The 26591-nt window shown below is 48.4% G+C and overlaps 1 protein-coding gene across 2 annotated transcripts in view; it reads left to right on the top strand.

Annotated features, from left to right (window-relative positions):
• Positions 1 to 13021: 13021 nt before the first annotated feature.
• The window catches only part of STK39 (serine/threonine kinase 39), a 339349-nt gene continuing 325779 nt past the window's right edge, over positions 13022 to 26591 (top strand). Inside the window, exon 1 of one of the 2 annotated variants that reach the window (XM_069733077.1) lies at positions 13022 to 13218. In XM_069733077.1, coding sequence (XP_069589178.1) covers positions 13119 to 13218 — 100 coding nt within the window. In that variant the 5' untranslated portion in view covers positions 13022 to 13118. The remainder of the gene's footprint in view (positions 13219 to 26591) is intronic. The other variant, XM_069733078.1, reaches the window with a different exon arrangement.

The raw sequence follows: 26591 nt of genomic DNA, 5'->3' as shown, positions 1-26591 counted from the left end.
AATGTCCATGTAACTTGCAGGTTGCTAGTGGTCGCACATGCTCAGTAGCTCTAATCCATTGTATATGCAGCGCCCCAGAGACCTGGTCGTTGCAGTATGGCCCCAAGGCGTGTAGCGGTACGTCCGATGGCACTAAGGAGTTCTCCTGACCAGGTATCACCAGAACACATTACACTTCACACTCCGGCCACTAGGGGGAGCAAAAGGCTTTATTTATTGGGCCACTCCTCACACTGGTAAAACTAGGGGCTGGGGAGGAAGTTAGTTAGAAGCTGACTGGGTTGGAACCAGGCAACATCCCGTGGCAGGGGGTGTTGCGGGGAGAAGACACAGGGGGGTCCCTGTCAGGCGTGGGAACCTGGCAGGTGCCTAGCGACAGAACAGAACATTACGGAACCGCGGCTGCACATCTTGCGGCGGTATCCTAAGGAAGAGACAAGAGGGGAAGAGTATTGTGGAACAGTGTAAACGAGATCAGCACAAAGGAGAGCCAGTAACAGTTGTGCCGAGAGAGGAAGGCAACATCTTACTGAGGCGAGTAGTCGGTGGCCGGATCACCGTAGGAGTAACTGACTTCACGCACTTCAAATTCCGCTGGACAGTCAATTATAGGTTGGCTGTCTACCTTGTACACCTACGAAGACATAGGGGGCAACATTGGGAGAGGGGCGTCTCTAGGGTCCCGGAAGACCTCCAAGCCTTCCCGTCAAACGGGTGGCGTCCTAGCCATAACATACCTGGGGGACGTTAGAAACTAGTAACATCTGGAACCAAAGAACGAGAGAGAGAGAGAAAGCTGTAGAGAACGAACGAATGAGAACAGCAGTTGTGAAGACTATTCCGAATGCTCAGCAGGGTAGGACTACAACACAAAGGCGCTATTGGTAGGCAACGATTTCCATCTGCGAGGGAAACGCTGGATGTGCCCATCGGACCGGTCGGTCTCTGATAGCCCGGTTGAACGTGCTCTGGACTGAGGATATTGAAACCTTACTGGGAAGCCCTGGGGACATACTTCACCTGTGGGAAGGTATACCATCCGGCTGCTATTCCATCACCCCAGCGGACCCCACAGCAGCGTCGGTCACCCTGACCGAACACCATAGGTGGCGTCACGAACTCCTGACAGACTGTACTACCACCTCCATTGGACGCCCCTTAGCAGGGTCGCGGACTGGGTCTAGCCACCGTGACAGCTTCAGAACCTAACCAGAGAGGCCCGGTACCGAAACGTTGTGGCCCTGTGTCTGGGGGCGCTCCATATACATCCTTTTATACACAGGTGATGGAGGATGAAATCATACTGCATGTGAAAATTAATAAGTGACGGATTAAGAAACATTAAAGTGCCCAGTTCATCAGCTTTTCCCCCCACTCCTCTGAAATAAACATTCACCTCTCACATTTTTGTAAATATTGTATTATATCTTTTCTTGGGACAACACTGAAGATATGACACCTTGATACAATGTAAAGTAGTCAGTGTGCGGCTTGCAGAACAGTGTAAATTTGGTGCGCGCTCTACACACGTGGTCAAAATTGTTGGTACCCCTCGGTTAATGACAGAAAAACCCAAGACGGTCACAGAAATAACTTGAATCCCACAAAAGTATTAATAAATAAAAAAAATCTATAAAAATGAACAAATGAAAAGTCAGCCATGCTTTCACAGAATTTTTAAGTCACACACATACCGTATATACTCGTATATACTCGAGTATAAGCCGAGATTTTCAGCCCAAATTTTTGGGCTGAAAGTGCCCCTCTCGGCTTATACTCGAGTCACGGTGGGCGGCAGGGTTGGCGGGTGAGGGGGAGAGAGGACTGTCATATACTCACCTAGTCCCGGCGCTCCCCCTGCTGTCACACTGTCTCCGGGTGCTGCAGCTCTTCCCCTGTTCAGCGGTCACGTGGGACCGCTCATTAGAGAAATGAATATGGACTCCACTCCCATAGGGGTGGAGCCACATATTCATTCCTCTAATGAGTGGTAGAGGTGACCGCTGACAGGAAGAGGCTGCGGCACCGAAGACCAGCTGTCCGGGGGAAAGAGCGGGACGCTGGGAGCAGGTAAGTATTACATATTCACCTGTCCATGTTCCACACGCCGGGCGCTGCTCTGTCTTCGCGTCCTCTTGCACTGACTGTGCAGGTCAGAGGGCGCGATGACGCATATAGTGTGCGCGGCACCCTCTGCCTGATCAGTCAGTGCAGAGAGACACCGGGACGGGATGTCGGGAGCTGCAAGCAAGAAAGGTGAGTATGGCATTTTTTTTTATTGCAGCAGCCGCAGCATTATATATACCGGTAGCACAGCTTTCTATGGCACATCTATGGGGCAATAATGAACGGTGCAGAGCACTATATGGCAGAGCTTTCTATGGCACATCTATGGGGCAATAATGAACGGTGCAGAGCACTATATGGCACAGTTTTATATGGCACATCTATGGGGCAATAATGAACGGTGCAGAGCACTATATGGCACAGTTTTATATGGCACATCTATGAGACCATAATGAACGGTGCAGAGCACTATATGGCAGAGCTTTCTATGGCACATCTATGGGGCAATAATGAACAGTATGGAGCATTATATATGGCACAGCTTTATATGGAGCTTCTATGGGGCAATAATGAACGGTGCAGAGCACTATATGGCAGAGCTTTCTATCGCACATCTATGGGGCAATAATGAACGGTGCAGAGCACTGTATGGCACAGCTTTATATGGCACATCTATGGGGCAATAATGAACGGTGCAGAGCACTATATGGCAGAGCATTCTATGGCACATCTATGGGGAAATAATGAACAGTATGGAGCATTATTTATGGCACAGCTTTATATGGAGCTTCTATGGCAGGGGTGTCAAACTGCATTCCTCGAGGGCTGCAAACAGGTCATGTTTTCAGGATTTCCTTGTACTGCACAGGTGATAATTTAATCACCTACACAAATAATGAGTTGGTGATTAAATTATCACCTGTGCAGTACAAGGAAATCCTGAAAACATGACCTGTTTGCAGCCCTTGAGGAATGCAGTTTGACACCCCTGATCTATGGGTGTTGTGAATTCAGCTTTTGGGCTCCCTCCGGTGGTTGTAGAGGGTAATGCAGTTGGGCCTGGATTGCAGGAGTGGACATGTGTATCTACTAATTGCAGGACTGACTGGGGTATATAGCTTTGCAGGATCCTTTAGTCAGTGCCAGTTGTCCATTGTTCCTGAAGGATTCACTTCCCTGCTGGTCTCTCCAGTTTGCTGTGTTTTTCTACAAAGATAAGTCCTGGCTTTGTTTTTGCTGTCCACCTGCAGTGGACCTTATAGTTCTGTGCATTTTCATGTTTTGTCCTGTCCAGCTTGGTCTGTGAAGGATTTTTTGCAGTCTAGCTATTTCTCTGGAGATGCAGATATACCCCCCATGTCTTTAGTCAGATGTGGTGATCCGTATTTTCTGCGGTGGATATTTTTCTAGTGTTTTTATACTGACCGCATAGTACTTTCTGATCTTCTTGTTTCCCAAAGAATGTCGGTTATCTGGGTTGTCTGTGACCGATTTTCTAAGATGGTTCATTTGGTGCCTTTGCCTAAATTGCCTTCTTCTTCTGATGTGGTTCCGTTGTTTTTTCAGCATGTGGTGCATTTGCATGGTATTCCAGAGAATATTGTGTCCGACAGAGGTTCCCAATTTGTTTCTAGGTTTTGGCGGGCCTTTTGTGCCAAGCTGGGCATTGATTTGTCTTTTTCTTCTGCATTTCATCCTCAGACAAATGGCCAGACTGAGCGAACTAATCAGACCTTGGAGACCTATTTGAGATGCTTTGTGTCTGCTGATCAGGATGATTGGGTGGCTTTTTTGCCATTGGCCGAGTTTGCCCTTAATAATCGGGCTAGTTCGGCTACTTTGGTTTTGCCTTTTTTTTGCAATTTTGGTTTTCATCCTCGTTTTTCTTCTGGGCAGGTTGAGCCTTCTGACCTTCCTGGTGTGGATTCTGTGGTCGACAGGTTGCAGCAGATTTGGGTTTATGTGGTGGACAATTTGGTGCTGTCTCAGGAGGAGGCTCAACATTTTGCTAATCATCATCGGTGTCTTGGTTCCCGGCTTCGGATTGGCGATCTGGTTTGGTTATCTTCCCGTCATGTTCCTATGAAGGTTTCTTCCCCTAAGTTTAAGCCTCGATTTATTGGTCCTTATATGATTTCTGAGATTATTAATCCGATGTCCTTTAGCCTGGCGCTTCCGGCCTCGTTTGCTATTCATAATGTCTTCCATAAATCTTTGTTGCGGAAATATGTGGAGCCCGTTGTTCCCTCTGTTGATCCTCCGGCCCCTGTATTGGTCGATGGGGAGTTGGAATATGTTGTTGAGAAGATTTTGGGTTCTCGTTTTTCGAGGCGGAAGCTTCAGTACCTTGTCAAGTGGAAGGGTTATGGCCAGGAGGATAATTCTTGGGTTTCTGCCTCTGATGTCCATGCCGTTGATTTGGTTTGTGCCTTTCATCGGGCTCATCCTGATCGGCCTGGGGGTTCTGGTGAGGGCTCGGTGACCCCTCCTCAAGGAAGGGGTACTGTTGTGAATTCAGCTTTTGGGCTCCCTCCGGTGGTTGTAGAGGGTAATGCAGTTGGGCCTGGATTGCAGGAGTGGACATGTGTATCTACTAATTGCAGGACTGACTGGGGTATATAGCTTTGCAGGATCCTTTAGTCAGTGCCAGTTGTCCATTGTTCCTGAAGGATTCACTTCCCTGCTGGTCTCTCCAGTTTGCTGTGTTTTTCTACAAATATAAGTCCTGGCTTTGTTTTTGCTGTCCACCTGCAGTGGACCTTATAGTTCTGTGCATTTTCATGTTTTTGTCCTGTCCAGCTTGGTCTGTGAAGGATTTTTTTGCAGTCTAGCTATTTCTCTGGAGATGCAGATATACCCATGTCTTTAGTCAGATGTGGTGATCCGTATTTTCTGCGGTGGATATTTTTCTAGTGTTTTTATACTGACCGCATAGTACTCTGTTCTATTCTTTCTTTTTAGCTAGTATGGCCTCCTATGCTAAAATCTGATTTCATATCTGCGTATGTTTTTTCCTCTCCTCTCACAGTCAATATTTGTGGGGGGCTATCTATCCTTTGGGGATTTTCTCTGAGGCAAGATAGGTTTCCTGTTTCTGTCTTTAGGGGTAGTTAGATCTTAGGCTGTGTCGAGGGGTCTAGGGAGTGTTAGGTACCCCCCACGGCTGCTTTTATTTGTGCTGCTAGGTTCAGGGTTTGCGGTGAGTACAGGGACCACCTTCTCCAGAGTACGTCTCATGCTGCTCCAAGGCCACCAGATCATAACATATGGGGCAATAATGAACTGTATGCAGCATTATATGTGGCACAGCTTTATATGGAGCATCTTATGGGGCAATAATGAATGGTATGGAGCATCTATTTTTATTTTTGAAATTCACCGGTAGCTGCTGCATTTCCTACCCTAGGCTTATACTCGAGTCAATAAGTTTTCCCAGTTTTTTGTGGCAAAATTAGGGGGTCGGCTTATACTCGAGTATATACGGTATATGCATTTATACTCGTGCATGGACCCATATATATGTGGGCGCTATAACTATGTCACTACATTTATTGATGATGATGATGATAATTATAATATTAAAATGCTTCTTGTGCTATTTTTTTTACTATTATAAGGAATAACGATATTGTTAATGCTTTAAAAAATAAAATAGAAAAGATATAAATAAGTCATATAAATGACTTATTATAGCAATATCTACTATATAATTGTCTAAGGGTCACTTCCGTCTTTCTGTCCTTCTGTCTTGCTGTCATGGATATTCATTGGTCGCGGCCTCTGTCTGTCATGGAAATCCAAGTCGCTGATTGGTCGTGGCAAAACAGCCACGACCAATCAGCGACGAGCACAGTCCGGAAGAAAATGGTCGCTCCTTCCTCCCTGCAGTCAGTGCCCGCTCCGTACTCCCCTCCAGTGTAATATACAGTGGGCTGTGTAATATACTACGTGGGCTGCGCAATATACTATGTGGGCTGCGCAATATACAACGTGGGCTGCGCAATATGCAGCATGAATAGTAAAAAGATCTAATGTTAAAAATAATAATAAAAAAAAAACAATAGTTATATACTCACTGTCCATTGGCCCTCGGATCAAAGCGGTTACCGATGCTCCTCGCGACGCCCCGGTGACCGCTCCATGCATTGCGGTCTCGCGAGATGATGACGTGCAGTCTCACGAGACCGCTACGTCATCATCTTGCGAGACCGCAATGCACTCTTCAGACCGGAGTGCACGAGGAGCGTTGGTAACTGCTTCGATCCGGGGGCTAACGGAGGGTGAGTATATAACTATTTTTTATTTTAATTCTTTTTTTTAACAGGGATATGATGCCCACATTGCTATAGACTGCGTGGGCTGTGCAATATACTACGTGGGCTGTGCAATATACTACGCGGGCTGTATTATATACTATTATGTGGCTGGGCAATATACTACGTGGGCTGCGCAATATACAACGTGGGCTGGGCAATACAGTACGTGGGCTGGGCAATATACAATGTAGGCTGCGCAATATACAACGTGGGCTGCGCAATATACGTGGGTTGCGCAATATACGTGGGCTGCGCAATATACAACATGGGCTGCACAATATACAACGTGGGCTGCGCAATATACAACGTGGGCTGTGCAATGTACTACGTGGGCTGCGCAATATACTACGTGGGCTGCGCAATATACATGGGCTGCGCAATATACAATGTGGGCTGCGCAATACACAACGTGGGCTGCGCAATGTACTACGTGGGCTGCGCAATATACAACGTGGTCTGTGCAATGTACTACATGGGCAGCGCAATATACTACGTGGGCTGCGCAATATATACGTGGGCTGCGCAATATACAACGTGGGCATGCGCAATATACAATGTGGGCTGCGCAATATACTATGCGGGCTGCGCAATATACTACGTGGGCTGCGCAATGTACTACGTGGGCTGCGCACAGGGGCGGATTATAATAGGGTCAATCAGGGCGGTAGCCCAGGGCCCAGTGGTGTGGGGGGGCCCTGGGCTACCACTCAGATTGCCCGCCGCCATCAGGGCATTACTGCCCTGACTGTCGTATTGGCCCGGTGGGCAGAGGGGGCCCGCATCGGGCCCCATCTCATCTGTTCACCGGGCCCCTACCGGCACTGCGGCAGTTTCACCTATTGACGTGCGGGCGCGCGCCCGCACGTCAATAGTTAACAACAGCCGCCAGCCAATTGGAGGCTGGCAGCTGAAATCAGCCACAGGCGCAGCGCACACGTCGCAAGCGTCTGACGTCATTGTCAGTCGCCGGCGAGTCCGCGCTGCTGGAGGGAGCTCGCTGCTGGAGCACCGGTCAGGTGAGGAGAACTCGTTTTTTTTTGCGAACTGTAATCCGGGGGCCCGGGGCAATATGCTGGACACACTGGGGCAGAATGCTGGACACACTGGGGGCAATAAGCTGGAAACACTGGGGGCAACATGCTGGACACTTTGGGGGCAACATGCTGGACATTTTGGGGGCAAAATGCTGAACACACTGGGGGCAAGATGCTGGACACACTGGGGGCAATATGCTGAACACACTGGGGGCAGGATGCTGGACACACTGGGGGCAGGATGCTGGACACACTGGGGGCAGGATGCTGGACACACTGGGGGCAGGATGCTGGACACACTGGGGGCAGGATGCTGGACACACTGGGGGCAGGATACTGGACACATTTGGGGCAGAATGCTGGACACATTGGAGGCAGGATGCTGGACACATTGGGGGCAGGATGCTGGACACATTGGGGGCAGAGATGCTGGACACATTGGGGCAGGATGCTGGACACATTGGGGGCAGAGATGCTGGACACTGGGGGCAGAGATGCTGGACACTGGGGGCACAGATGCTGGACACTAGGGGCAGAGATGCTGGACACACTGGGGGCAATATGCTGGACACTGGGGCAGAGATGCTGGACACACTGGGGGCAATATGCTGGACACACTGGGGGCAATATGCTGGACACACTGAGGGCAGGACTGGAGACATGGGCAGAATGTAGATACGGGGCATGATTGGAGACACGGGGCAGAATGAAAGACATGGGACAGGATTGGAGACAGATCGTGCAGGATCATGGGGCAGGATGGATACGATAGAGGCTGATGGGGCAGGATGGGGAGATCATATGGGGCAGGATGGATACTTATGAGGGCAGGATGGGAGAACATATGGCTGGAGCCAGGAATGAGATACATGGGGCCAGGATGGGGAATATTATTATTACCATAGGGGCTAATTAAAGGATATTATGACTGCAGTGATGTATTTATTTTATTTTTTGAGGACAGTTTTAAATGGGGGGTGGAAAAGGGGGCGGTCCTGTTACTGTGTAGCGTGCTAATATGTTGCCTCTTTTTCTTCAAGTGGTGTAATGTAGAAGTTGGGAAAAATTAAGTAATGTGTTCTGCAAGTGGAGCTCGAGATAACTGTGTTATTTCCTCCAGAGACGATTCCTGGCTGGATGAAGTGATGGCGGTCTGTGCTGGATGAAAGATGAAGGACTTCACCTAGAGACGTCACTGGTGAGTCAGCGTTACCCATACACTGACAATATACTCTGTATACTATATACTGAACTGAAGGGTAAATTGACTAGATCAATGGATGTTTGACAAGTTATAGTTTCACACAGCAAATATTTTTCTAGAATAATCTGGTTCAGGTATATGATGACCCCGCCACGACCCCATCACATGACCGGGGTCCCACAGTGTCTGAACAGCCTGGGGCCCTGGCTACCCTTAGTCCACCCCTGTCTGCGCAATGTACTGCGTGGGCTGCGCAATGTACTGCGTGGGCTGCGCAATGTACCGCATGGCTGTGCAATATACTACGTGGGCTGTGCAATATACTGTGTGGGCTGTGTAATATACTGTGTGGGCTGTGCTATACACTACGCATACATATTCTAGAATACCCGATGCGTTAGAATCGGGCTACCATCTAGTATATATATATTTCTCTAGAAGCACAGTAGTGCAGTGCTAGCAGTAGGATATAATGCTATACGATATATAGACACTAGCTATTAGTATGTGTGCTGTGTAATGCTATATATAATACACAGCAATAAGTATAGCACACACTACTGGAACACTTTATGGACTTTCTCTGTTTTCTCCCAATGATAGAACATGGTGTAAGAAAATAAATCTTTATGTATAACCCCTGCTAATAGTAAGGTGTAGATGTGACCCTATCAGGGGCCGGCCCTCGCTCTGTGTACTGTACACAGTGCAGCCGGCGGAGCCTCCATTCCCGGGTGCGGAGCCTCCATTCCCGGGTGTGGAGCCTCCATTGTCGGGTGTGGAGCCTCCATTGCCGGGTGCGGAGCCTCCATTGCCGGGTGCAGAGCCTCCACTGCCGGGTGCGGAGCCTCCATTGCCGGGTGCGGAGCCTCCATTGCCGGGTGCGGAGCCTCCATTACCGGGTGCGGAGCCTCCATTGCCGGGTGTGGAGCCTCCATTGTCGGGTGCGGAGCCTCCATTGTCGGGTGCGGAGCCTCCATTGCCGGGTGCGGAGCCTCCATTGTCGGGTGCGGTGCCTCCATTGCTGGGTGCGGAGCCTCCATTCCCGGGTGCGGAGCCTCCATTGCTGGGTGCGGAGCCTCCATTACCGGGTGCGGAGCCTCCATTACCGGGTGCGGAGCTTGCATTGCCGGGTGCAGAGCCTCCATTGCTGGGTGCGGAGCCTCCATTACCGGGTGCGGAGCCTCCATTACCGGGTGCGGAGCTTGCATTGCCGGGTGCGGAGCCTCCATTGCCGGGTGCGGAGCCTCCATTCCCGGGTGCGGAGCCTCCATTCCCGGGTGCGGAGCCTCCACTGCCGGGTGCGGAGCCTCCACTGCCGGGTGGGGAGCCTCCATTCCCGGGTGCGGAGCCTCCACTGCCGGGTGCGGAGCCTCCATTCCCGGGTGCGGAGCCTCCATTCCCGGGTGCGGAGCCTCCATTGCCGGGTGCAGAGCCTCCATTCCCGGGTGTGGAGCTTCCATTCCCGGGTGCGGAGCCTCCATTCCCGGGTGCGGAGCCTCCATTGCCGGGTGCGGAGCCTCCATTCCCGGGTGCGGAGCCTCCATTGCCGGGTGCGGAGCCTCCATTCCCGGGTGCGGAGCCTCCATTGTCGGGTGCGGAGCCTCCATTGTCGGGTGCGGAGCCTCCATTACCGGGTGCGGAGCTTCCATTGCCGGGTGCGGAGCCTCCATTGTCGGGTGCAGAGCTTCCATTCCCGGGTGCAGAGCTTCCATTCCCGGGGGCGGAGCTTCCATTCCCGAGTGCGGAGCCTCCATTGCCGGGTGCGGAGCCTCCATTGTCGGGTGCGGAGCCTCCATTGTCGGGTGCGGAGCCTCCATTGCCGGGTGCGGAGCCTCCATTGCCGAGTGCGGAGCCTCCATTGCCGGGTGCGGAGCTTCCATTCCCGGGTGCGGAGCCTTCATTGCCGGGTGCGGAGCCTCCATTGCCGGGTGCGGAGCCTCCACTGCCGGGTGCGGAGCCTCCACTGCCGGGTGGGGAGCCTCCATTCCCGGGTGCGGAGCCTCCACTGCCGGGTGCGGAGCCTCCATTCCCGGGTGCGGAGCCTTCATTGCCGGGTGCGGAGCCTCCATTGCCGGGTGCGGAGCCTCCACTGCCGGGTGCGAAGCCTCCACTGCCGGGTGGGGAGCCTCCATTCCCGGGTGCGGAGCCTCCACTGCCGGGTGCGGAGCCTCCATTCCCGGGTGCGGAGCCTCCATTGTCGGGTGCGGAGCCTCCATTGTCGGGTGCGGAGCCTCCATTACTGGGTGTGGAGCCTCCATTGCCGGGTGCGGAGCCTCCATTCCCGGGTGCGGAGCCTCCATTCCCGGGTGCGGAGCCTCCATTGCCGGGTGCGGAGCCTCCATTCCCGGGTGCGGAGCCTCCACTGCCGGGTGCGGAGCCTTCATTGCCGGGTGCGGAGCCTCCAGTGCCGGGTGCGGAGCCTCCACTGCCGGGTGCGGAGCCTCCACTGCCGGGTGGGGAGCCTCCATTCCCGGGTGCGGAGCCTCCACTGCCGGGTGTGGAGCCTCCATTGTCGGGTGCGGAGCCTCCATTACTGGGTGCGGAGCCTCTATTGCCGGGTGCAGAGCCTCCATTCCCGGGTGTGGAGCCTCCATTCCCGGGTGCGGAGCCTCCATTCCCGGGTGCGGAGCCTCCATTGCCGGGTGTGGAGCCTCCATTCCTGGGTGCGGAGCCTCCATTGCCGGGTGCGGAGCCTCCATTCCCGGGTGCGGAGCCTCCACTGCCGGGTGCGGAGCCTCCATTCCCGGGTGCGGAGCCTTCATTGCCGGGTGCGGAGCCTCCATTGCCGGGTGCGGAGCCTCCACTGCCGGGTGCGGAGCCTCCACTGCCGGGTGGGGAGCCTCCATTCCCGGGTGCGGAGCCTCCATTGCCGGGTGCGGAGCCTCCATTGCTGGGTGCGGAGCCTCCATTGCCGGGTGCGGAGCCTCCATTGCCGGGTGCGCAGCCTCCATTGCCGGGTGCGGAGCCTCCATTCCCAGGTGCGGAGCCTCCATTGCCGGGTGCGCAGCCTCCATTGCCGGGTGCGGAGCCTCCATTGCCGGGTGCGCAGCCTCCATTGCCGGGTGGGGAGCCTCCATTGCCGGGTGCGCAGCCTCCATTGCCGGGTGGGGAGCCTCCATTCCCAGGTTCGGAGCCTCCATTGCCGGGTGCGCAGCCTCCATTGCCGGGTGCGGAGCCTCCATTGCCGGGTGCGGAGCCTCCATTGCCGGGTGCGCAGCCTCCATTGCCGGGTGCGGAGCCTCCATTCCCAGGTGCGGAGCCTCCATTGCCGAGTGCGCAGCCTCCATTGCCGGGTGCGGAGCCTCCATTGCCGGGTGCGCAGCCTCCATTGCCGGGTGGGGAGCCTCCATTGCCGGGTGCGCAGCCTCCATTGCCGGGTGGGGAGCCTCCATTCCCAGGTGCGGAGCCTCCATTGCCGGGTGCGCAGCCTCCATTGCCGGGTGGGGAGCCTCCATTGCCGGGTGCGCAGCCTCCATTGCCGGGTGGGGAGCCTCCATTCCCAGGTGCGGAGCCTCCATTGCCGGGTGCGCAGCCTCCATTGCCGGGTGCGGAGCCTCCATTGCCGGGTGCGGAGCCTCCATTGCCGGGTAGGGAGCCTCCATTACTGGGTGCGGAGCCTCCATTGCCGGGTGCGGAGCCTCCATTGCCGGGTGCGGAGCCTCCATTGCCGGGTGGGGAGCCTCCATTGCCGGGTGCGCAGCCTCCATTGCCGGGTGGGGAGCCTCCACTGCCGGGTGCGGAGCCTCCATTCCCAGGTGCGGAGCCTCCATTCCCAGGTGCGGAGCCTCCATTGCCGGGTGCGGAGCCTCCATTGCCGGGTGGGGAGCCTCCATTGCCGGGTGCGCAGCCTCCATTGCCGGGTGGGGAGCCTCCATTCCCAGGTGCGGAGCCTCCATTGCCGGGTGCGCAGCCTCCATTGCCGGGTGCGGAGCCTCCATTGCCGGGTGCGGAGCCTCCATTACCGGGTGCGGAGCCTCCATTGCCGGGTGCGGAGCCTCCATTACTGGGTGCGCAGCCTCCATTGCCGGGTGCGGAGCCTCCATTCCCGGGTGTGGAGCCTCCATTGCCGGGTGCGGAGCCTCCATTGCCGGGTGCGGAGCCTCCATTACTGGGTGCGGAGCCTCCATTGCCGGGTGCGCAGCCTCCATTGCCGGGTGCGGAGCCTCCATTCCCAGGTGCGGAGCCTCCATTGCCGGGTGCGCAGCCTCCATTGCCGGGTGCGGAGCCTCCATTACTGGGTGCGGAGCGCCGGCCCGGGCAGACAGATGCCGGCAGCCCCGCCTGATGCCAGCTGTGTAGGTAACATCGCAGGAGGCTGGTGACCGAGGAAGCGCCACCTCCCTCCGCTGTCACCCAGGAGGAAGCACCGGCCGCACCTCCCTCTCCTCCTCCTCCTCAGCCCTGTGACGAGTGCGGTGCCCGCAGCAGCCCGGCCGCAGCAGAGGTGCCACCGGCAGCATCACCCTCCTCCTCCTCGTCAGCAGCAGCAGCAGGATGGCCGAGCAGAGCGAGTCCCCGGTGCACGGCCAGCCCCCCGCACAGCCCCTCGGGTGGCCCATCTGCAGGGACAGCTACGAGCTCCAGGAGGTCATTGGTTAGTGCGGTGTGTTGTGTGTGGTGTGTGCCCGGGCATCAGTCAGGCAGGTGGCAGCACAGCTCCAGGCCTGCCCAGCTCCCCGCCACACAGCTGGCACTGCAGTGATGCTGCTGCCCATGGCTGGTACAGACACAGAGCAAGGGCTAAGAAAGTTCCCTGTGCATTGCACCATCACTCCCTGCAGGAGAGGTGCCCCCTGTCACCCTGTGCTTCCCCTTTAAGATCACACCCACTACACCCAGTTCTCTCCAGATCCCCTGTGCCATCTCCCCATCACTGTGGGATCCGCTTGGCGGAGGCAGCTGATCTGGAGACATGGAGGAGCCAGGATGCTGCTTCTCAAGGACATGATGATGATGATGATGATGATGATGATCGCTATCAGTCATGCAGCATCATGTGGTATTTTACAACTTGTGCCGAGTCTACAGCGACACGACGGCGATCCGCTCATAGGATAAATGCCGCCATCCTAAGGAGGCGGCGCGTGATCTGCCGATCGACTCCGGGAATCTTTGCTGATAATGTCGCTAATCTGTGGATCATCAGATTAACAATTGATACAAATCTATACTAAATGAAGGGTTTATGCTCCCGGCTGGCTTTTAGGTGCACGATGGACCCTATGACAGCTGGTGGCACCATGCACGAGTACTATGTGTCCAGTTTATACTATAAGGCTATGTTTCCACGTTCAGGAAAGCCAGCGCTTTGGGCGCAGCGGATACCCCGCTCCGCCCAAAACGCCGCCCCCTGTTGTATGCTCGGTGATTCCAGATGTGTTCATTGAGCACGCGCACAATCACCGCATCGTATTCATTGACTGTGGTATTTATCTTGCGGAGACGGAGTGTCGCCACAAGATAAATAGACATGCTGCAGTCTATAAAGACGCGCCGCATGTCCGGATACACAGGGCCGCCGGATGCGAAACTCCACACATAGTGGAGACGGGATTTCATAAAATAACCTCCACTATGCTGTAACATCTGGACGCAGCGTCCAACCTGCAGCAAATCCTGATGTAATCCGGCACGTGGAAACAAACCCTAAGGCCACGGTCACACACTCAGTATTTGGTCAGTATTTGACATCAGTATTCATAAGCCAAAACCAGGAGCGGAACAATCAGAGGAAAAGTATTATTGAAAGATTGACTTCTGTTCTGTATTTTGGGGATACTACCGGTTTTGGCATAAAAATAATAATTAGATACTGATAGAAAAAATACTGATGTGAGAATAAAGCCTAAAATGAAGAATTCCACGATGGAACCAGACAGACCCCAATATGAGGCAGTGGGGTCCGTTAGTATCCGTCATATGAGCAGAACAATGTAATTTACCAAGTCTAAGGCTGCCGTCACTCGTTCAGTATTTGGTCAGTATTTTACATCAGTATTTGTAGCCAAAACCAGAAGTGGAACAATCAGAGGAAAAGTATAATAGAAACATATGCACCACTTCTGCATTTATCACCCACTCCTGGTTTAGGCTTACAAATACTGATGTAAAATACTGACCAAATACTGATCGTGTGATGGCAGCCTGACTGTGCTAAAAGTTAAAGGGGTATCCCATTCCAGCAAATAAAGGTTATTTATTGGCCATGTTCACACGACGCTATTTTCGGACTGTGAAAAAATGAATGGCACTCGGACCAATGTTACTCTATAGGGCAATGCAGATGACCAATTTTTTTTTTTACAGGCTGAATCTGCGCTTGAAAAAAGATCGCAGCGTGCACTAGTCTCTTCACCCTTTTAAGCCTTTGGGTGCGCACAAAAAAATTTGGATTCCATATGGAGCCGGCGTACAAACCTCCGATTTTTGCAGCAGATACATTACAGTTCTTTAACATAGGAAACTGTATCCAGTCTTGTACATGCGGGTGGCGTAATGACTGCGAATGAGAAAAAAAAAATTGTTGGAGTGTTCTGAAAGAAACTAGGACAATTTTTTATACGTTTCGTGTTTTCATGACGAAAAGTTTTGAATGTACTTTTATCAATTCCTCAGGATTTTCAGATTCTCTGTTCGCTGTCAGTTAATACGACGCTTCTTTATCACCATTATATAATAGCAACCCGTCCTATGATATATTGGCCCAGGCAGGTATATGACTCGCGCACAAAGTCTTGGACCAGAACACATGCGTTAGGACAGGTTCACACACGGCAGAATTTTTGAAGTAATGATTATTGAGCTATTGACCAGTTCTTCTCTAGTTGTTGCAGTTGGTTGCACATCTTGACGTATAATAATTCTTTCAATTAATTTATTGGTTCTGGGTTTTCCCTATGTGTTAAAAAGAAATTGACGATATCCAGCCGTTTGTTTGTTTTTTTGGATTAAAAAAATTGCTAAATTTATTAGCAATATTAAAAAATAACATTCCCAGTAGTATAGTACAGTTGTGTGAAAAAGTGTTTGCTCTTCCTGGTTTCCTATTCTTTTGCATGTTTGTCACACTTAAATGTTTCAGATCACCAAACAAATGTAAATATTAGACAAAGATAACACAAGTAAACATAAAATAACGTTTTTAAATGAAGGTCTTTATTATTAAGGGAAAAAGAAATCCAAACCTACAGGGCCCTGTGTGAAAAAGTGATTGCCCCCTAAACCTAAAAAACTGGTTGGGCCGCCCTTAGCAGCAACAACTGCAGTCAAGCGTTTGCAATAACTGGCAGTGAGTCTTTCAGAACACTCTGGAGGAATTTTAGCCCACTCATCTTTGCAGAATTGTTGTAATTCAGCCACATTTGAGGGTTTCCGAGCATGAACCACCTTTTTAAGGTGATGCCGCAGCATCTAAATTGTATTAAGGTCAGGACTTTGACTAGGCCACTCCAAAGTCCTAATTTTGTTTTTCTTAAGCCATTCAGAGGTGGACTTGCTGGTGTATTTTGGATTATTGTCCTGCTGCATAACCCAAGTAATTTTCAGCTTGAGGTCACAATCAGATGGCCAGAGATTCTCCTTCAGGATCTTTTGGTAGACAGCAGAATTCATGGTTCCATTTACCACAGCAAATCTTCCAGGTCCTGAAGCTGCAAACAGCCCCAGACCTGCACACTACCTCCACCATATTTTACTGTTGGTATGATGTTCCTTTTCTGAAATGCTGTGTTACTTCTACGCCAGAAGTAATGGGAAGTACACCTTCCAAACAGTTCAACTTTAGTCTTGTCAGTCCACAGGGTATTCTCTCAAAAGTCTGGACGATCAACAAGATGTTTTCTGGCAACACTGAGACAAGCATTCTATTGTGCTGGCAACGGCGGCGCCATCTTGCTGGAGAAAAAAAACTCCTCCAAGATTTCGCACCAATAGCTGCTATCGCACAGGTGCGGCGGTGACATTTTCACATTTATTTTTTTTTTACTTGCTTAATAACATTAAAAACTGATTACTAGGACACTAAACCTGCGATTATGCTGCAGAGCAGGTGCCACGGCCGGCTTCTGACTGCTGAAGTGTTTTTTTTCCTTCAGTATGTCAGGTATTCAGTATGCAAATTAGGGGGCGGGTCAGTGAGGGATCAGTGACCTGTCAGCAGTCTGCATTATGAATCCCTAATCAGAGCACCACATAAAGCCCCCTCTCCAGGCCCGCCCTAGAGCACGAGCATATCATTAACTGAAAACTGAAAATAAAGATTAAACAACCACAAGACAGATTTCATCAACCAAGGTATCATTGTAATCAGTATAACGGCGCCGACCTGACACTGTAGGTTACTGTGCACAATCCTGCTGACAGGTTCCCTTTAAAGGGATTGTCCCACAAACAAAGTATATTTTAATTGATAGATCTTAGAATTAAAATAATGGAATAATATAATATAATATGTTATGCAAGAGCAGTAAAAAGCATATGGCCTAATGGCCTAATTCAAATATGTAATAACAAAGGATAAAAAAACCTTGAATAATAAAGCAGATAATAAAGTATGATGCCAACAAAAGAGCCCCCAAACACAGCATGATACCCCCACAGTGGATTCCTCCACAGTACCTTCCACACACATGGTATGATCACCATATTGTACCCCCCTCTCGCAATCCCTCCGACAAAGAATAGTGATCCCATCACAGTATAATTCTCCAATTATAATCCCCACACAGACCTGTATACAGTATAATGGCCACAAAAAGTGCTCCTTACAGTATAATGGGCCCCACATAGTGCCCCGTACAGTATATTGGGCATCATATACTGTTCTATACTGTATAACAGGGTCCTGCATTGCCTCCCATACAGCATAATGACTCCACATAGTGCGTCATACATTAAAAACGGCCACAAAAAGTGCTCCTTACAGAATAATGGCCCCACATAGCGCTCCATACAGTATAAAGGGACCCACATAGTTCTCCATAGAGTATAATGACCCCACATAATGCTCCACACAGTATAATGAACCCCATATAGTGCTCCATACAGTATAATGGCCCCCACATAGTGCTCCATACAGTATAATGGCCCCACATAGTGCTCCGTACAGTATAATGGCCCCATTTAGTGCTCCATACAATATAATGGCCTCACAGTGCTCCATACAGTATAAAGGGCCCCACATAGTACTCCATACAGTATAATGGGCCCACATAGTGCTCCGTACAGTAAAATGGCCCCATTTAGTGCTCCGTACAGTATAATGGCCCCATTTAGTGCCCCATACAATATAATGGCCCCCACATAGTGCTCCATACAGTATGATGGCCCCCACATAGTACTCCATACAGTATAATGGCCCCACATAGTGCTCCGTACAGTAAAATGGCCCCATTTAGTGCCCCATACAATATAATGGCCCCCACATAGTGCTCCATACAGTATGATGGCCCCCACATAGTACTCCATATAGTACAATGGCCCCACATAGTGCTCCATACAGTATAGTAGGCCCCAAATTAAAAAAAATACACACCTCTGCCTGTTTCTCCACTGCTCTGGTCTCCAGATTCTCTGAACACCTCAGTATAGCCGCCGCATTGTAATGATATCATCACGCCCGCTGCTCTGAGACGTCAGACACAGAGGGGGATTGAAGGGAGACAGAGCATCAGCTGACGCTCCTTCCTACATTATTGCTTTCCAGTGTATCTAGCGTGCTGGTATAGTTGAAAGTGCCATGCCGGGCTGGGGACCTGCATGGCGTTGCGGGCTAAATATACTTGGGGGACCCGCTACACGTCATGGGCCAAATATACTCACCCTGCCGACCAGATTTGGCCCATGGGTCAGAGTTTGAAATATACTGTTTGTGCCTTAGAGTATTCCCCTCCTTATAACACTGGGATTGTAAGGATTGGACGTATGCCCCTGTATGACCATACGGTGCTAAATGTCACACATAGGCCCCAATGTGTATGTAATATATCTCTGTACACTCTGCACGGTAAAGCACAGCAGACTACTCTGTCTTACAAAGGTAAAAAAATAGATGTTGATGCTCGACTGCCCAGAAGACTCTTGCTTGGCCGTAGTCTGGTGTATGGTGGACTGAGAAGGTGCACTCTTGGTGCATGAAGCAAATGTAAATGTAACGGGATATGACCACAGCCTTAGCTTTGCTATTTCGATATGTTTGGGCCGCTGCACAGCAGCAAAAGTTGCAACGAGTGGATGACACCATCAGATGTTCCTACCACTGTTTTCTGCGTCTCACGTGACGTCGTTACGGCTGGGGCCCATAGTTGGACCATGACTTTCTTAGTAAATACTTTACAATATTGTTTTGAGGGGACCCTGTTTGCCCCCCACCTCTGAGTGTTGCTTATGTCATGACATTGGTGACCCCATCCCTCATCCTGGTCGGCACCTTTTCAGTGAGGGTGAAGATGAGGGTCCACGAAGGGGATATGGTGGTGAAGAAGAGATAATCTGAGGTAATATAGGGGGTTTTATCGCTCCTCTATGACCGTGTGATTGACACCTTTGCAGGGGGCTTTCTTATGTAACATGCAGATCTTGTTATGATTTTGGCACAGCAAATGGTCAATAAAATAGGACCGAGAACCTGCCAAGCGCCCGAAAATCTGCTCTAAGCTTTTCCTTCATGTGTGAATTAGCTGTTAAACATTGTCATATATTGTGCTGTACTTTGTTGTGGATTCTCGGCGGAATTTACAACAAACACGGAACATCTGGACATGGACATAGGGTGCGGGTATACGAAATTAGGAGTGGTCACCATAATGAAAGTTGGTCTATGGGCGATTTATTGTTGTTACGGGAAATAGGTAACAGGGTCAAATACATTTTCGTAAACTTCCTTGATTTGTCCTTCTCTGCCACGTCTCCGGAATGACCAATCGGTCAGGTTACTGTAGGTAGTTATTGTCCCACATATCTGCCATTAGGGAGCCTGAGAAGTGGGATGACGAGGCTCAGATTTATTTTCATCCAATCTTTCCAAAAACAAATGTAAAACCAACAGATTTAAATGTATGACAAAATATGAGGGTGTTACCGTACTTTTATCACTTTTATGTTTGTATTTCTTTATTTAAAAAGTTTTTCACTTTGAATAAATTCCCTTTGAATTCTGCTAGGTTTAATTCAGATGTTTTGCATATCACGGTCAAAATACGGACTGTGATTTCCAGACTGACCACGGGTCTCCTGACCCAGACTTAACAGCCTTAGGGGAGAGTCCAAATGGCCGTATAGGTCAGACGGGGATCGCAACACAATGCTCGGACTGGCCGGCGGCCCTCCCAACCCGAGTATGACAGCTGCATAGAAATTCATGCTGTCACGCTTGGGTCAGGAGAGCTGCTGGCCAGTCCGAAAAGTGAGCTACACCACGGACAACCTACAGTAAATCGGTGGCTGGTTGGTGTTCGCCATGTTGAACACCGAAATTACATAGCTGTGTACCACTCAGATGTACAACAGGGTGAAAGGGGTTGTCCACATTTTTGTTTCAGAAGCTTGTCAGGATGAAAGGGGCTGTCCTGTCCAAACTTTTTAACAACCTTCCCAGCACGGTCAGAAAAAAAATATATACTCACCTGCCAATCCCTCCTTGTCTCATTACCTGCATACCCTGTAGCAGTACAGATGCATTGTATTCCAATAACTGCTGCAGCCAATCACTGGTCCTTATGACCATGGCCAATGATTGACTGCACAGGTGACATGATGTCACTGTCAAGAGAAAAGGCTTGGAGAACATCAGGGGGACCCGCGCAGCAGTACGGAGGGGTATTGGCAGGTGAGTATATTTTTTTTTTTTGACCATGCTGGGATGCATATTGGAAAATAAAATCCTGGCCAATCCCTTTAATAAAAAGTCAGTGTGCCGGATTCACCTTTACCAGTATTTATAGTGCTCTGCAATCTGCTAAGCCTGTACTGTCAGTCCTGTGCTGTGTAGACTCCACACCTGATTTATGACAATGCATTACGTGACGCGTTTCTGCCGTCCCTGCACAATATATCGCCATATAACGATGTGTAAGCGATACGTTACATTCTGACTCCGGCTGATGGCGCACTCGGATGAATGATTTTTGGTTGTAAATGACACGTTGCCTCCCCAAAGAATTCTGAAAAGCCTTCGTTTTTGTAGTTAATATTCAGTATTGGATATTATTTAATTTCCGGTTATGAAACGACGCGCAGGTTTGAGCACAGTAAAAAGGGTTTAATTAGCGATTGTGCAGAAGATGTTACCGCCATTTATTTGAGATATTGCTTTCTCAGTTCCTGGGTTGAATCCCCTGAAGACTGATCGGCAGAAGCAGTGCGGTCTATATATAGCAGTGTCGCTGTGATAGGGAATCATGGAATACAGGGATTTCTGCCACTTCCCGTTCACAAGACATGAGATGGATTATATCCCTGCATGTGTTGCCGCTGTCGAAAACGTTCTTAGGATCGGATTCACCATTCCGCAAACTCACTTTAGTGGAAATGTCATGTATCTGGATTGTGATTACGGGAGTGAAGAATCCTCCAAGGTATAAAATTAAGGTTTATATTGCGCCAACGCGTTTCGGCACCGGACTGACACCTTTTTCAATGTAGAAAAACCAAACCAATCTGGAGCCAAAACGCGTTGGTTTAATAAAAACCTTAATTTTATACCGTCAAGTGTTCTTCGTTCCCGCAAGCGTAGCTCAGGTTCCGTGACATCTCCACTAAAGTGAATTGCTATCTGGAAGAATTTCTTAAGTCTCTAAGGCTATATTCACAGGTTGTGTTTTTGCTGCGTTTTTTTTTTCCCCGCAGACAAAACTTCTTCTCTTGGCAGTAAAGAAGCGGGTTTTCCTGAGTTTTTGTTCTGTTTTTATTGCTGCGTTTTTGTTGTCTCTTGTGCATGTTGATAAGGTTTAGCGGACCAAAAAAAAAAAAAAAAAAATCATGATTTAATTTTTTTTTTTAGATTTTTGCACTAAAATGCAGCAAAAACTGATACCTCCATTTTTGCTGCTTTTTTTTTTTGCACTTACCATTGTTTCCTGTGGGTGAAAAAAAAACTCTGCAAATACGCTGAAAGAAGTGACATGCTTCAGTTTGCAAAAGTGCAGCAGTTTTCCAAATAAGTCAGGAAAATAAAACCGAGCTGTGTGCATGAGATTTCCGAAATCTTATAGACTTTGCTGGTACTGTAAAACGCAGTTTAAAATTGGCAGAAAAAAAAAAAAAAACGCAGGACAAAATAAAAACGCTGCAAAAAACGCAATGTGTGAACACAGCTTCCCTGCACAACCCCCCTAGCTGTACATGACCATCACTCTCACCATCTCTTACTTCTCTTGCAGTTTTTCCCTATTGTGTGCTTCCGTCCCAGCTAGACCAAAGCAAATTCTTCAAATTGTTGCGCACGGTTCATCAACTTTGTGCTAAATGAAGGAATGCCCTTTTATTTTTGTCTTTAACCTGTTTTGCTACTTTTAGCCCTAAAAACTCTCAGATCAAAATTGGACATGTATCCTCAATTTTCCGTGGACCGTTCAGTCCACGAGAAATCACGGACCTGGGAATAGCCCCATAGACTATCATAGGTGTGAGTGCTATCCCTGAAAACCTCAGAATGGAAGCATTGCATACTGCAAAAAATACATTACATTTTGATGTATAAAATACCGTAGACCTATATCAACAGGTACCAATAATTGCTGCAAGATTTTCTATCTGGATTATGAGCAAAACTTTCTACACTTTCAAGCAATGATTTTTAAATCGACATTATGCCGTTTTCCGTTACTTATTTTTACCATTGACTTCAAAATCCACAACAAAACCGAATTCCTGTTTGGGATTACCCGAGGTTGAAGGTGTCGCGCAGATTTGTCTGCCACTTTCTCCAGAGGTGCATGCAATTTACTGTCCTCCCAGCTGGCGCAGATCTATGCACACGGATTTGTCCCTTTAAGGCTACATTAACCCTCGTGTAAAGTAATGGAAGGCGTTTTGTGGGCGGATTTTACAATGATCTAAATGTGAACGTGTCTTTACGGTTTGACATTGCTCATTTTTGCAGAACTACTCTATATCTCTAGGGTCAGCTCAGAATGGCGTCACTTGCACATTTCCTGAATTTCAGGGACCAGATGATTATTATCAGCCTTCCGGCATCTTTAGTATTTGTAGCACAAAAAGATTTAAAAAAAAAAAAAAACAATTCTGCAATAGAATTCTAAAGTACAAAGTATCACAATGAAAAGTGTAAAAAGTTTCGTTGTTTGCAGATTTTAATCATTAAATCCATCGTGAAAAATAATTATAGCTCCTCACGCACAGACTGTTATGGGTAATCTTATACGCATCCGTGAATGTGGGAGACAAATGTGGCAGTATAAGGCTGTGTGCACACGTTCCGGATTTTTCGCTATAAAACACGATAAAACCAAGAAAAATAAACGCGTCCATTAAGCATTCTATTAATAGAATGCAATCTGCAATTTTTGTGCCTATGTTGTGTTTTTTTCCGCGAATAAAACGCATCGCGGAAAAAAACGCAGCATGTTCATTCATTTTGCGGATTTTTCGCGGATTTCCGGCTATTTAATGCATTGGGAAGGTCTGGAAAATAAACGCAAAAAATCTGCACAAAAAAACGCGAGAAAAACACGCAAAAATCGCATGCGGATTTCCTGCGGAAAAAGTCTGGTTTTGTTCAGGAAATTTCTGCAAATAATCCTGACGTGTGCACATAGCCCAAAGTATGGAGTAAAAACAAAACTGTAGCTAGAAGTGGATTTAAGACTTTGGGTGACAACCTCTTCATGCATCCATCATATATAGGAAAAGAACAGCCACAAAAATAAAAAGTTGCCTAAGCATTACCTATATATACTGTAGACCAGAGGTCCCCAACTCCAGTCCTCAAGGCCCACCAACAGGTCATGTTTTCAGGATTTCCTTTGCATTGCACAGGTGATGCAATTATTACCTGGGCAAGACTAAGGAAATCCTGAAAACATGACATATTGGTGGGCCTTGAGGACTGGAGATGGGGACCCCTGCTGTAGACCACTACGGTAATTTCTAAATGGGCTGATAACATGGTCCCTCCACAATAAGATATTCAAAAAATGTTCCCCTGCTTGGACCCCTCCCCTATTGATCAGCTTTGATTTGTGAGGTATCTAGGCAGTAAGCATTTAGATTCTCTGCAGCGCCACCATAGGTGAAATTAAGCGTTACACAAAGGAGACCTCTATATTATACGATAAAGGGATTTTGAAACACTGTAATGAGAACCTGTCAGTAAAAATCACCCCATTTTCCAATCTGCATGTCGGCCTTTGAAATGTAAATCCATCGGCACCTTTAGATCTTCTATCTGTTGCTGCGTTCCCAAGTAAATAACATTTTAATTCACATGCAAATGAGATGTTAAGTGCTGTGAGACTGGTGGAGCACTTAAGGAGTCTCTGCTTCCTGAAATTTTTTCACTGCCCTGCACAGGCGTCTTCAGCTTTATTTTGGGACCTCTGTACTCAGTAGTGAAAATGCTAATTTCTTGGGAATGCAGCAACAAATAGAAGATATAAAAGTGTCAATGGATTTACATTTCAGAGACCTGCATGAAGGTGGAGTGTGGTTGATCTTACTGACAGTTTCCCTTTAAATAAGAACTCTGAATACTACATTATACATTTGCTCTAAGTATTGGATGATCCCTAAAAAGTGTTCCATCTGTTTTGTCCCTTGTTTTCCGTCATAGGCAGCGGAGTTCGGTCTTTTTCAGTCTTCCTATATGGAGGCAGGGAGCCGTTCCCATCATAAATGATCTACGTCTGTTATTTTCTGCTGTCAGCCGTGGCGATGATAGTTCAAAAGACTGGAATAACGTCACATAAATCTGTCATGGGTTACCTGACCGTGCGTCCAACATTACACACATTTTTTCATATTTTCAGATACATTCCAGAATTCTGTCACATATATGATGGCTTCAATCCAAAAAACAAGAAAAAATGTAGGTGATGTCTCATTCTCAGTGACAGGTTTGTTAAAAAAAACCTTAGAAACGGCAATAGTTACAAAAAAAAGTTTTAGGTGGAGTTACTTTAGTCATTTTTTCTTCTTGACTCCATGTTTATCAGCATTTACGGGAATTGAGGATGTTATAAAAGCGCAATCTGTCCTGTTGAAACACAATGTCAGATAGTATTCTTATACCAAAAAAAAAACAGAATTCATGGAATTTCTGGGTATCAATGTAAAAACAAATGTTCCCAGATTGCCCATCATTGAAGTGGATCTCATCTTTGAATAGGAACTCAAGTGGCAAAATTGTCACCATTGATATATTGTTTAGGCTATGTGCACACCTTGAGTTTCTACATCCCTTGGCTGGAAAAACACAGCGCAAATATTTGTATTTTTGATGCATTTTTAGTGTATTTTTCACCTGCTTTTCTCTCTAGCGTTTTTTGGACAGCAATGAGTGCTATAGAAATAGATAGATACTCGATATAGATAGATATAGGGCTCGCTCAAACGAGTGTATAAATGGGACCAGTGCAGTGCGAGAAGACATCTCTTTGCGCTCTGACCAATGCTAATTAATTGCTGATCTGCATTTTTTTTCACCTCTAATCGTACAGAGGAAAAAAAAATAGCAGCATGCTGAGAGTGGATGCAGAAATCAGTTACCAAGGCAAGTCAATGGGTGCGCGAAAACGAAAAAAAAGGACGGCAGATGGACCATACGTATGCCGTCCGATTTTTTACGCACACATCTCACAAGAAGCATTTCAGCAGCCTTGTAGAGTAAATTCACAACCTGAACCCTCAGAATAGATTGCTATATGATAGACAGAATAGAAATGTAGATAGAACAAATAGATAAATAATTTCACAAGTCCCCTACATAGTATTAAAGTGACAAAGTAACAGCGCTCCATCCAGGTGTATAATTCAAAAGGATACATTTATTTTGCCATATAGTAGCAACGTTTCGACCATGTAGGTCTTTATCAAGCATACCTACATGGTCGAAACGTTGCTACTATATGGCAAAATAAATTTATCCTTTTGAATTATACACCTGGATGGAGCGCTGTTACTTTGTCACTTTAATCTCTGATGGTCCTGGAAGGTTCCCTGGACTTGGACGGGCGCCCCAGTTTGTGAGTGCTGTCGGCCTTCTGTTTTCTCCCTACATAGTATTAATCTTGCACCCTTTAGTGCCTTTCATGTGGCACTAAAGGGTGTTTAGCTTTGTTTAACCCTAAAAATGAATAATTTAAAAAAACCAAAAATGACCTTGGGTCCCCACTATTTTTTGATAACCAGCAAAGGTAAAGCAGACAGCTGCGGGCTGAAATTAACAGGCTGGGAAGGTCCCTGGTTATGGTGCCCTTCGCAGCTTAAACATACCAGAACAATACATTAGAAAGTGCGTGTGTGTTTTTATTTTTGGATTACTGGGTTAGCAATGGGGGTCTGATAGACACGTCTCCATTACTAACACCAGAGCTTGATGCCAGCTGTGATTTTTGAGAAATCACAGCTGACAAACCCCAACTACCATAACCCTGATGACCACCGCAACAGGGCAATCAGGAAGAGTCGGGCAAAGCAGCGGAATTAGCACATCTAATTATTATTATTTATTGTTATAGCGCCATTTATTCCATGGCGCTTTACATGTAAGGAGGGGTATACATAATAAAAACAAGTACAATAATCTTGAACAATACAAGTCACAACTGGTACAGGAGGAGAGAGGACCCTGCCCGCGAGGGCTCACAGTCTACAAGGGATGGGTGAGGATACAGTAGGTGAGGATAGAGCTGGTAGTGCAGCGGTTTGGCCGATCGATGGTTACTGCAGGTCTTCAGGTTCTTTTTGAAGGTTTCGATGGTAGGCGAGAGTCTGATGTGTTGTGGTAGAGAG

Source organism: Ranitomeya imitator, chromosome 7 (assembly GCF_032444005.1).
Source record: "Ranitomeya imitator isolate aRanImi1 chromosome 7, aRanImi1.pri, whole genome shotgun sequence".
NCBI lineage: Eukaryota > Metazoa > Chordata > Amphibia > Anura > Dendrobatidae > Ranitomeya > Ranitomeya imitator.
This window is presented reverse-complemented; position numbering and strand designations above follow the sequence as displayed.